This window comes from Aulostomus chinensis, chromosome 10 (genome assembly GCF_037954235.1).
Source record: "Aulostomus chinensis isolate RoL2024-O1b breed Wild chromosome 10, RoL_Achi_v1.0, whole genome shotgun sequence".
NCBI lineage: Eukaryota > Metazoa > Chordata > Actinopteri > Syngnathiformes > Aulostomidae > Aulostomus > Aulostomus chinensis.
This window is the reverse complement of record NC_141329.1, coordinates 8,846,944-8,859,443: the sequence shown is the minus strand read 5'-3', so window position 1 is coordinate 8,859,443 and position 12,500 is coordinate 8,846,944. Positions and strand designations below refer to the sequence as shown.

At 42.2% G+C, this 12,500-nt stretch overlaps 2 protein-coding genes across 2 annotated transcripts in view; one reads left to right on the top strand and one right to left on the bottom strand.

The window, feature by feature from the left end:
- Window positions 1–1,514, top strand: part of tagln (transgelin) — a 5,889-nt gene extending 4,375 nt beyond the window's left edge. Inside the window, exons 3-6 of the mRNA XM_086215949.1 lie at window positions 1–154; window positions 283–454; window positions 605–707; window positions 800–1,514. The exon at window positions 1–154 is cut by the window's left edge and continues 35 nt beyond it. Coding sequence (XP_086072075.1) covers window positions 1–154; window positions 283–454; window positions 605–707; window positions 800–938 — 568 coding nt within the window. The 3' untranslated portion in view covers window positions 939–1,514. The remainder of the gene's footprint in view (window positions 155–282; window positions 455–604; window positions 708–799) is intronic.
- A 571-nt stretch (window positions 1,515–2,085) lies between these two features.
- pcsk7 (proprotein convertase subtilisin/kexin type 7) overlaps window positions 2,086–12,500 on the bottom strand; it is an 18,688-nt gene continuing 8,273 nt past the window's right edge. Inside the window, exons 7-17 of the mRNA XM_086215908.1 lie at window positions 12,106–12,160; window positions 11,240–11,378; window positions 11,067–11,167; window positions 8,773–8,940; window positions 7,392–7,496; window positions 7,141–7,243; window positions 5,460–5,616; window positions 5,255–5,349; window positions 4,282–4,387; window positions 4,004–4,121; window positions 2,086–3,305 (exon numbers count right to left, since the gene is read on the bottom strand). Of these exons, the coding sequence (XP_086072034.1) occupies window positions 3,027–3,305; window positions 4,004–4,121; window positions 4,282–4,387; window positions 5,255–5,349; window positions 5,460–5,616; window positions 7,141–7,243; window positions 7,392–7,496; window positions 8,773–8,940; window positions 11,067–11,167; window positions 11,240–11,378; window positions 12,106–12,160 (1,426 nt within the window). The 3' untranslated portion in view covers window positions 2,086–3,026. The remainder of the gene's footprint in view (window positions 3,306–4,003; window positions 4,122–4,281; window positions 4,388–5,254; window positions 5,350–5,459; window positions 5,617–7,140; window positions 7,244–7,391; window positions 7,497–8,772; window positions 8,941–11,066; window positions 11,168–11,239; window positions 11,379–12,105; window positions 12,161–12,500) is intronic.

Here is a 12,500-nt window from a genome sequence, read left to right as displayed (position 1 = left end):
CATGAGCCGGCAGGTTCAGGATAAGATTGACAGTAAGTATGACCCGGAGCTGGAGCAGATCCTGGTGGAGTGGATCAGCCGTCAGTGTGGTTCTGGTGTAGGACGGCCAGAGGCAGGCAAGATGGGTTTCCAGGCCTGGCTGAAAGACGGATGTGTGAGTGATTTTAACATTGAGTGTTTGTCACAAACAGGTCACACATAAAGACAATGTTGACATTTAAGGATCTTCTGCCCCCCCCCCCTTACTTGTCTACCACCGGTTCCTCCATCCCTCCTTCTCAGGTCCTGAGCGAGCTTATTAATAGTTTGTTTCCTGGTGATAAACCTGTGAAGAAGATCGCGAGCTCATCCATGGCCTTCAAACAGATGGAGCAGATCTCCCAGTTCCTCAATGCTGCAGAGAAGTACGGCGTCACCAAGACCGACATGTTCCAGACTGTGGACCTCTGGGAAGGTCAGACAGGTTTCATGATTCCTCAGTTACTATAGAATGACATACAGCTTCAGTATAAGACTCCTGGTTGCTCAACACATGCTAGAGTTTTCCTGACTGTGTGTGTGTGTGTGTGTGTGTGTGTGTGTGTGTGTGTGTGTGCTTGTGCAGGCAAGGACCTGGCAGCAGTGCAGAGGACCTTGTCAGCTCTTGGCAGCTTGGCCATCACCAAGGAGGAAGGCACATACCACGGAGACCCAAACTGGTTCTTCAAGTGAGCTCTGTGAAATCCACCCCAACAACTGTTTAGATAAAACTCCTCCCGGCTTCTTTCATTTTGGTGATATTTCCCCAAATTTCTTGCAGGAAAGCACAAGAGAACAAGAGAGAATTCAGCGATGACCAGCTGAAGGCGGGCAAAAATGTGATTGGCCTACAGATGGGGTCCAATAAGGGAGCCAGTCAGGAGGGCATGAGCTATGGAAGACCCAGACAGATCCTGTAAAATCACTGAGCCACAGATACCATCTTCAGCCCTCTTTCCACCCTCTTAGAGCCTGTAAGCATCTGACCGGCCCACTACAACTCCCTTTTCATTTAAAAAACCCTTTCTGCTTTAGATCCAGGCTAGTTTCTAAAAAGTATCCCCTTCTCCTGAGACTTGACAGTCACCCTGAACCCCTCCTGCAGATGCTGGCACTGGTGACCATCGCAGAGCTTCACCCTTCTGTGTTTGTCCAGCTGCTGTTACAACCAATGTTTGTTGTCTTAAGAGAATCTAGTGACCTTAAAAATGACACATCCCTCAAGATGAGATCAGAAATGATCAGCTGATATACACTAGATCTGCATTACAGCATCTGTTTCCTCACGGTCCTGGATGTTACCATAAAAATGAATGTTTACATAATTTTCCGAAGGGACATTCTTTCCTATTTGAGTAACGAAACACCCCTTAGGGAACCATAATTCTCAAAGTTACTGTTACAATAATTATCAATTCCCAAAATGCTATGCCTGCTGTACCAGTGCTAATATTTTTGTACATTTTCTTATTAAATAATGATGACTTTGAAATACATCTCTGAATAAAGTGATTGTGTATTTCAGCTTGACCCTTCCGATTAAAACGCTGAGATTGGAGAATTATCACTTTACGATACTGAGCTTCAGTGTTGTTAAATTACGTTACAGTTCTTCCCAGCAAAGCCATAGCTCAGCTCTAGAGTAAGTACTAATTATCAAATGCTGGCAAGCAAGCTGGCTATGGTAATCAACAAATGTTAGTGTGTTACAGGCTAAATTAAGATGGTCTGCATGGTTAAATATGCTTTACTGTTAGAGCCAATTTAACAAGCATTAATGCTAACAGGCTATATAAAGATAGGCAACACTGGCAAAATTATTTATGGAAAGTGCCAAATGTTCAATGCTAATAGACTAAATTACCACAGTCAACGATAAAGTGCTGTTTTTAAGTGCTAATTGACAAACATTACTCTGCAAATCTGCTAAATTGAGTCAATATGCGAAAGATACCTACAAAATATTTGCTGTTGCAAATTACAGGTTTAAAAAAAAAAATGCATGCCTGGATGGAAAAAAAACAAAAAACAGCCCTGTGTAATGCCTGTCATAAAGATTATAGGCAACAATTGCAATAAATGACACTGCAAGTTGTATTGATTCCAAGTCTATAACCGTTTTCAAAACTGCATCAACAAGGATGTTCCGTCAACTTTTTTAATGTCATTCAAATCACCTGTGACTTGCACAGCAAAACACAGCTTCCAACTTCACGCCCTCTTCTACAGTGAAAAAAAATAGAACTCTTTAATACATTCTTAAAAAAATTCAGTACAAAAAGCATTAAACACCATTTGTTTATGTCTGTACAACCAGCACACATTTTGTATATATTATACTTCATAAAAAAATACATATATAAATCCCATATTGAAAAAAAAAAACAAAAAAAAAAACCACACTTCAAGTGCTATTCAGCAGTTGGTTGATAACCCAAAGATAAGAATCCCAAGCTTAAAAGTCAAACACTTTAAATCATTCCTCCAAAAATATATCCTATTCTTAAAATACATCAGTGCCCCACTGGAATTCCCCTTTCACAGAAGACCATGACACTCAGGGGATCTACATGCCCTGTCACACAGCAAACTGATACCTTTCTAAAGTGCGTTCATCACATTTTTGTCTTTATCTTGGTTTTATGATCCCACAGGTGTGTCACCCATCCTCAACACAAACACGGCATTAGATTTAAATCTATTAGGCCCCTCTCCAGTTGACATTTTCCAAAGGGAGTGATGCTTAGGAAGACACGCACACTCACACTCTCTCACACACACAAAAACCGTCTGGTCACAGAACAGACAGATTTTCACTGAAGGCCACATGTTTGAGGGACAAGAGCGAAGGCTCTACTCTCCAGTTTATCCTTTGATTCACTCTGTGACGTCACCACAGCTAAGATTGATCGGGGTCATCTGAGCGTAGGAGGCTGGCTGGGTGGAACCCTGAGAAATCCCACAAATGCAGAAAGTGAGGGGCTGTCGACCCACTGCCAGGTTCAGTGCTATGTCAACAGCCTTTCTCCACTGAATAGGGGAACTCTGGCTTCAGAGTCCAGCACTGCACGCAACTCAACATCTGTGCCTTGCTCCTCTTCCTCCCTACCCTCTTCTTCCACCAATGGCTCCTCCACTCCTCTACCTCGGCGCCCTCTCCTGGTCCGTTGACCTCCCTGTTTTGTGTGCAAGCACAGAATGTCCCCGAGGTCCCGATGGGCCAATGTGACCTCCAGTGTGTAATAGAGAGACCAGAAGAGAGCAAAGCAGCCCAGCAGGAGCAGAAACTGGAGGCGAGGAGGAGAAAGACACGGTTGAGTTTAACAATAGCATTGGATTCATGCACTCCTGTGATATTCATCAGCAATTCAAAACCCTTATAAAAGCCTCTTTAAATCTGCACGCTGATCCAAAAATGGCTGGATGCTCCAACTGAACTACAAACGACCAACAGAACTTCATTTCAGTCTTGGTCATGGAATCACGCTGACTACTGATGTTAAAACGAAGTCTAGTTTTCCTCTGTTTAAAGATGACATTAACCGCACAGAAATCCCAAGACTGTGACCTCGCAGCGCTGTCACTTGAGTGTCTAACCTTCATAATAATCAAGGCTATAAACAATCTAAAACTTAGTTAAAAACGATTCATTAGTCTACTCAACACACCATTTATCAAGAACTATATCCAAACATTTGTGTTAGTGGCTCGATTCCGGAAAAAAAAACGGAATTTGTTTCCCCCCCTGGACTAATTCATTATGTGTTCTCTGATATCAAATGACGACTGAAAAAAACTGACACAGTTCTTGTGTTTAGGTGATGTACAAACACGTTTGAATATGAGCAGCAGTGTCAAAGAAATAACAGAGTCTGACTTGACTGAGTCAGCGTGAAAGTGACACAAATATGCCAGAGCGGCTGAACACAGACAAGGAGGAAATGGACTTTGTTAACATGCATGGCTTTGCTTCTTGGCCGTTCACCTTGAGGCTGTTGGAGGTGAAGGGGCTGACAATCTCTGGAGGGATGTCCAGACCTGGAGGGCAGGGCAGGGAGAAGTTGCTGTCCAGATATTTGCCGCTCATGGCGTCCTCTACAAGGCTGTCAATCAAACAACCGGTCAGGAAAACACCATATTTCTAACAGTTCAATAAATCTTGGATTACATGTACTGAAAACAACACCAACAATCAACTGAAGCGTTCAATAAAACAGGCTGAAAAAAAATTAAACTACATGTCAGCACAGTGCAAGGTCTTACTTTTGTCTGTCCTTGACCTCAATGTAGGTCATAGAGGATCCATAAAGGGTTAACTTCCACTGCTGTAAGACTCCCAATGCAGCACACAGAGGAGATGTTGGCTCTTCTACGGAGGCGCAGAGATTAGACAGATTAGTCAGGTATGTTACGGTGTCATATCTTCACTACATGCTTATCCTGGCAGGAAGAATTCATGACGACATTACTGACATCAGAAGAACAGCAAAACGATCACACTGCTTATAAATTTGTGTATTTCCTCTCTTTTGTGAGCAGCATTAAGGAGTAATATCCCCAACAAGAGCGCCTGTGGCACTTGATTGTTTATGGTAATATTTACTGCATGTACCGGGAATGGATGACATTTCACTTTTTGCAGCTTCTTCTTCTTTTTTTTTTTTTAACAACCGCTTTTGCTGATGGCTGATAATGACCAATTTAAATATTATCTACACAAAATCCAGGCTTATACACATTTTGTAAGTACTGAAAAACATACACAAACATTGTAAATTTGAAAACTTCAGTTTCAAAACATTTGGAAAAGCCCATGAATTATATTTACCCTGTTGTTTCCTCATCAATGATAAAAAGAGGAGATTTGATATATTCCATGCAGAGCTATAAAAATAATGACCATCTGCCAATACAGATGATGTGTTGATAATACTGTCCATACCCTATATGTATTACAAGCACAATTGCTAATTGCTATTGCTCATCAGTTATTCTAAATATCATATTTATCATCTATACTGGTATATTGAAACTCCTCTAGCTCAGATACAAGATGTTATCAGGAAATAAAACTTCAAAAATGAATGTGTGTGTTTTCATTGCTTGAGAAGTTTGTACTGAGCAATATTTACATATGTGTAGAGAGGCTATGTCCAAGATGCACACCAGCATTGACGTGTTTCATCCCAGTACCGTCATAGTTAACACGACATTTGTGTGTGCAGCGGCATCTTACTGTGGTCAGATATCTTGAGGTAGTACTGGCCTTTAGCTCTCTCCCCCCAGCAGCGGACAGTGGAGAAAGTCCAGTCTTGGTATCCTGCAGAGTCTCTGCGTGCAAAAGACAAAACATTAATATATGACCAAATAGGTTGTACATGATTGTTGCATCTGCTGGTATCAGTTTGCTGATTTCACACGTAGGTAAAAAGAAGAAAGACCTGTCAATTGCACGGCGTGCCCCGATGACTGACGTGATACCACTGGGGCAGACCAACAAAATCTCCACGTTGCCTCGGCAAGGGTGGTTTATTGTCACGGTAACAGCCACATGCTCCAGCGTCTGCATCCCGGACTCTCTAAGGTCAGCAGCAGAAACTGTGGGAGTGACAGAGGGATAAGAAATGTCAATGAGATTGTGCATATTTTTATTTGGCTTTAATTTTACATATTGTGACAGAGAGAGAAAATAAGCCGCTAGCTGAGAAACATTAAAAAAAGGGGAGCCTGTGAAGGTTGGCAGTAGAAACTAAAAAAGCTTTCATATTTTATTGAACTCTGGATCCCTCCAAGTAATTCCTTGGTATTTCTGACTACTAATGAGCCATGGTGCTCCCTGACCATGTAGGGCTGCACACATCCTAAGGGCAGGCGGGAGGGGGGCACGAAACATTGAGGGGTTGAGAATTGTAAACAGAGGTGTGAAAGGACAGGCGACGGACAAATGATGAGGATGGGGAGGAGTGAGATGGTGGAAAAAGGAGTTTAGGGAGAGAAAATGAAGGACACTGTTTCAGTCAAACCTTACAAGCTAACTTCATGAACAAAGTCCTATTTTCCTATAATATAGAACAATAGAACAAAGATGCCATTCTGACACAGCTTTATACTTTCAGCCATACCCAGACTATTGAGAGACAAAAAAAAAAAAAATTCTGAACCCCACAGATGATTGGAGTAAACGCTTTTGGTCAGGTTACTTTCCCTTCATGAAAATCTTTTTTTCTCAGCTAGCCATGGAGCCATGCAAAGCTTTGACTCAAATACCTAAACTGCAAATGCTGTCCCTTATTCTAAATATTACCCATTTCTCTTGAACTGGGTAGACAGAGAGACTAAGGTGTTCACATCAGCACACATGCAGACTGTTCATCTGGGCAGGCAAGAGTTAAAGGTGTGGGGCATTAGCCAAAACACACAGAAGCTACACAGAGGCTACACTACTGCTGAGTAGTGAGACAGGCAGGCAAAAAAGCTAAGACTGATGGAAAAGAAGTTGAAATGAAAACATGTTTATAATAGTAGAGTGACGTCATTTAATTCGATTTTAATACGCAGTGTTAGTCACCTTTGTAAATGTCAGAAACTCTTTTTCCTTTATAAACTCTTGAATGAGACTATACAGATGTCTATGGCTGTGCTCCTCACCACAAGGAGGCCATAAAAGAGGGAAGATACAGATCAAGGAAGGAGGGGAAAAGAGACAAAGGAAAGGGAAATGTTTAGAATGAGGTCATACATATGCAGAAAACTGTGCGTGGGGGAAAAAAAGAGAGAAGGGTAAGTGACTGAGAAAAGTGAGAATCTGAAGAGAAGCTTAAGACTTGAGAATGAACAGAAGGGAGTGGTAAAATGGACAAAACGTGAAAAAGAGAAGAAGAAAGAAAAAGGGGAAAAAAGGGAATTGAGGCAATCTGGAAAAATCTCACTCAGTATTTCAGTGTGGAGGCAGGAACACACCAACACAAGAACATTGCCTAATATGGACAGCCAGACTGACTTCGGGGAAGGGAGGGAGGGAGGGAGGCAGCTGCGTAGAGTGAGTTTAACTTGACAGTCAACTGTCAAATACAGATTTACAGAGCTGAGAGGGAGCAAGAAGACCTGCTAACATCAAGTTACCTTTCCAGGTGCGAACCAGCTCCTTGGGATAGACCGGGATGGGACTTTTCTCCTTCATCACTGAGCTCTGATAGGACACGAGGAACGGCACTGTCTCCCACACCTACAACATCCCAAGAGAACAAAAACTAACTTGAGGTGGAAATTACAACTGATTTTGACATTTCTGACATTAACTTATCAAACGTAAAAGATGTACAAACATATTTTTTGAGTCAATAAGCTGAAGCCCTCTTTGTTCTTTTATGTACCTTGGCAGCATTGACGAGTCTCCATGCATTGAGAAGACCGAAACCGTGCTGGTGGCTGTGATAGAAACCAGCTCCGTTCATCCCCCAGTCTGCACTGCTGTCACACTGTTCAAACAGTTAAAATGTCTGCTATGAACAAGAAGAGTAACAAAGAAAATGGAGATTTCTCCACTAAGAGAAGCTCTTTCAAAATCAAGTCAATGAGGGAGTGACTAAGGATTCCTATCTGGACCTATTAGCTGGAGAAGAACCGATGTCACTAACCAAAATAAAAATAAAGTTACATCCTGGTCACAACACATGAATGATGTCAACAGCATAGGACAATAGTAAATTAACTGATTACCCAAATTAGACAATATAATTACAACAACGTGATCAATTATGATAGAAATTTTTCAAGCAATAGTGGCAAACATTTTAAGTTCCAAACATCTCAAAGGTGAGCATTTGCTGCCCCGCCATTCTATTTCAGAGATTGTTTGGGACATTTTCAGGATGCTATATTGAATTGTTGCAATGACAATTTGTTGTTGTTGCTATTTCAGGTGATTCCTTTTACTAATAAAGCAATACTTCACTCAGAAATTGCATTTCTCCTTTCAAGTACCCTAGTAATAAGTAGGTATGTCAAGTTAACAAAGACATCTTTTTCCCTCCATCACCACTTCTTTGTGTCTCCAGAATGCAGAAAGAGCTAGCACATAAATTCAGCTTCAAGCAAATGACATCCCACAGACACCAGCTCAAGCTCAAGACCCCCCCCCCCCCAAAAAAAAAACCAAAAACAAAATAGTAAGCACCCATAACTTTTGTTTGTTGAAAAAAAAAAAAGTTCATCAAACAATGTGAGAAATAGCCATGAATCTTACACCTTGTTCACACTACATGACTTGATTGAGGTTGTGGAGCTTGCAGGAAAGCCAATATCAGATGGCACTGTGTGTCTAATATTCAAATGTGTCACTAACACATCCTAGTTATGTAGTGTGCTACATATCTGGATCTGTTGAAATATGAGCTTGAGCCAAAGGAGGACTTGCCATAGTGGCAAGGAAACCTGCAGGAGGGGTCTGTAACAAAGTGAGCTGCTGTTTCTCGGTATGCATTTGCGACATGGAACAATATATTTGTTGCGTAAAGTAGTTAACACGTGTGCCGATGACAGCATCTCAATCTTTTTAGTGGCTCGCTGCAAATCAGAGGTCAAACACCTTGGATCTTTAGGACATCCTGTTTGAAACAGAAGATCATCTCACCTGCATGCTATCGTATCATTTGCATCAGCTCTTACGGCATGTAGTTCTTTCGGTGAACTGAGCCCCGACACAGGCTAGTGAGGAATAAAAACTTCTGCAGTATGACTCATAAACAAGCCTACCTTGACAGCAGTGAAGGCGATGATGTGCTGGATGTCCCTCCAGCTGAGGCAGGGTCGTACCTGCAGCATGAGGGCCACCATTCCTGCTGCCAAGGGGGCTGCAGCAGAAGTGCCGGTGTGGTTGTCCGTGCAACCCGTCCCTTTCTGCATGGACCAGTCGGATGTCACCTGCGAAAAACGGAGGTGGGTTGTTTGGATGTCATACAACCACGGATAAGCTCGCATGGTATAAACAATGCTTATTTAATACTTCAGTAAGGACCTGAACTACCAGCACTGCCTTCATCACAATGGAAGTATCCCAATAATACAACTTACACTATATTGCCAAAAGTATTTGCTCAACCATCCAAATTATCGGAATCCGGCGTTCCAAACACTTCCATGGCCACAGGTGTATAAAATAAAGCACCAAGGCATGCAGACTGTCTTTACAAACATTTGTGAAAGAATGGGTCACTCTCAGGAGCTCGGTGAATTCCAGCGTGGAACTGTGACAGGATGCCACCTGTGCAACAAATCCAGTCGTGAAATTTCCTCGCTGTATGATAAGCAACTGGAAGTGTTTGGGAACGACAGCAACTCAGCCACGAAGTGGTAGGCCACGTAAACTGACGGAGCGGGGTCAGCGGATGCTGAAGCGCATAGTGCGAAGAGGTCGCCAACTTTCTGCAGAGTCAATCACAACAGACCTCCAAACTTCCTGTGGCCTTCAGATTAGCTCAACAACAAAGTGCAGAGAGCTTCATGGAATGGGTTTCCATGGTCGAGCAGCTGCATCACCATACATCACCAACTGCAATGCAAAGCGTCGGATGCAGTGGTGTAAAGCACGCCGCCACTGGACTCTAGAGCAGTGAAGGCGCGTTCTCTGGAGTGACGAATCACGCTTCTCCATCTGGCAATCTCATGGAAGAGGCCACCAAAGAAAGAAAAACTTCTTGTGGGCATGTGAGAGCAAGATACACATTGTTTTAGCGAGACACCACACAACAGTGCTCACAACTGAAAACATGTCATGTTACCTGTCTTCCATGGAGCAACATCCTTTGAGCATGCGCGCATACATACACACGCACACGCACACACACCCAGACAGCCTGTCTGACAGCAGAGGAATTCCCAGCAGTGTTGTTGTTTACATACAGGAGACACGTGTGCCTTCTCCAAACAGCTGCTTAGCTCATGTTGAGGGTTTTAAGCTGGTGTACTGTACAGCACTGTGTGTGTTTGTGTGTGTTCTGAGTGCGTCTTCCCAACAGAACTAGTCATGTTCATCCAGGGCAGCTGTCGAGGTAGTGACAGTGCAGCATCATCTGGAGACTTGTACATGCGTCAACACTCCAAACACGCCTGTGTATTCAAATTGGAGACGGAATCTGGTTCAACAGCTGAATCTAGTCAAGTATTGGTAAACCAAACTTCTTCTTTTTTTTTAAATAAAAATTTGCTTCAGTTTTACATGACCCATTAGTCCTAAAGAGTGATACATTTCCAAGACTTTTGTTCCTCTCAAGGTCTAATCCTGTAGTTTCCTTTTTCTGTGATTTTTCCAAGATAAACAGATCGATGTGATAAGAGGGCAGCTGGTCTAGTTCAACTCCAAGCAGCCTCTACAGTGTGATATACAAATGGGCAGTGAGTGGTAAGCACTTGGCCTGTGAGTATGCTGCGGTCTGCAATGGATTGCTCTCCTCCAGAGAGACAATTCCTGCCAAACTCTTTTCCCTCAAAGGCGATGACATTCTCGGTTCATACTGTTTCCATAGTGACCAGCAAACAGCAGCAAATAAAGGTCAGTGGCTTCACTGGGTCCTTAGTACGGTCATCATCTGCCATTTTTACATGTGAAAATACTTTTTCTGTTCATGGAGTTGCTCATTCACCAAAATTTGCACATTTACCAGAATATAAAATTCTTTAAAAAAAAAAAGTCCATACCATGAATAAGAGAGAATTCAATTTTTTTTCTAACCCGATTTAAAAACTAATCTTAAAATAAATGTGACTCCTTTAGCTGTAAAACTCTGTGGAGAGGCTTCTAAGATCCTGCAGCAGCTGTGCTACATCTGGACCCGACCCCTAATAAACAGTGACATGTAGGTAAGAGGGGACAAAGGAGAGACGTCTTGTTCCAAATCATTCCATAGAACAGCACACGTCTTCATAGATATCTCCAAGGTGGTGCTCTTTAAGTGTAATTTGATTATGTTTTGTTTTTGTTTTTTAAAAGAGCACAATTAATTCCTTCTTTAGTCTAGTAGATTTGTGTGTGTGTGTTTGTCAAGACTTACAATGTTCCTCAGCTTGTTCCCCCCGCTGCTAAAAGTGACAGCCAACATGGATGCACACTCCTCGGCATAAAAGGGCATCCTGCCCTTCTCATCAACTGCCCCTGCAACACATAGATGTCATGAGTATCTATGGCCCTGCAGCGTCATATACTGACACACTCTCTGTGTCTTACCAATCGTGATGGTGTAGATGGAGTTAGCGTAGCCGTCATAGTTGCAGTTGTCGTTAAACTGACCTCCATTGCCACTAGCAACGACAAAGATGCTGCCGAAGCCGCGTCTACCTGCAATCACTCCATGCTGTAGAGCTGCCTGTGGAAGAAATACATCATTGCTGATTACATGTACGGAAAACCTATAATAAAAGACAATATACTTTATGCAACTAAGGACCACACAAAAAATTTTGCAATTAAAAGGAATAAAAGCTGTTTTTCTACAGGGCTGCCGCTCTCTAAGTGATATGTTGTGATCTACTGCCCTCTGCTGGACACAGCACAGCACACAAAAAGTATGCAGTTCTGTATTTCTGTTAACCATTTCAACAACACCATAGCTCTGTAGTCTGAACCGTATACTTCTGTGGCAGAGCAGGGTGGGCGGCAACACCACTGGACACTTAGACCAGAGCCAGGTGAGTTGCCATATATGGAGCTTCCCCTGAAGTTGTGACATCACAAAATTAGACTTTTGGAAAAATCTCTCCAAATCCGAGCGTTTTCAGCAGTGCGGAGCTGCATGAAGCTGCCCCTGGGATTACTTTAACACATGCCTACCTCATGATATTATATTTCCACATCCTCTAGAACAAGTATCCAATATTTTAAACAAATTTATAAGTCTGAAAAGGCATAATAGGTCCTAATTAAGTCAAGTTCTGCCCAGTCTAGTAGATTATCAACATAAATGACATGTCAGGAAGTCCAAGAGCAACAAAATCTGAGTAAATCCTATATTAAGACCAAAAGGGCTAAGTCTTTTGGGACCACCAAGCCTCCAAGATGAGAGGGTGCATATTTGGAAGAAGTCTTCCTCTCACCATGCCCAGGGGATGAGGTCCATCCACAGTGTGGCCGTCATCATCAGGACCCCAACTAGAAGAGACAACATATTTCTTTCACAATATGGGGGTAAAGTCTTACACAAAATTACACAAAAATATAGATAAACGGCAAGTAAGAATCAAAGTTCATTCTAAAGCAAATATCAAAGGTGGGACATCTAAACAAATATACCAGCATCAACTATATTAAGATATACAAGATATAAACTTTTTTAGGTCACCAGCCAAATATCTGGTACATGAAAAATTCTACCCGCCCAAGGTTTTCAAAAACCGTTAAAAAAAAATGTATGTATATTCTTTTTGTGTCGCACATCACACATAAGGAAATAAGAGACATCTATAAAAATGGGCACAGAACACCTAGATAA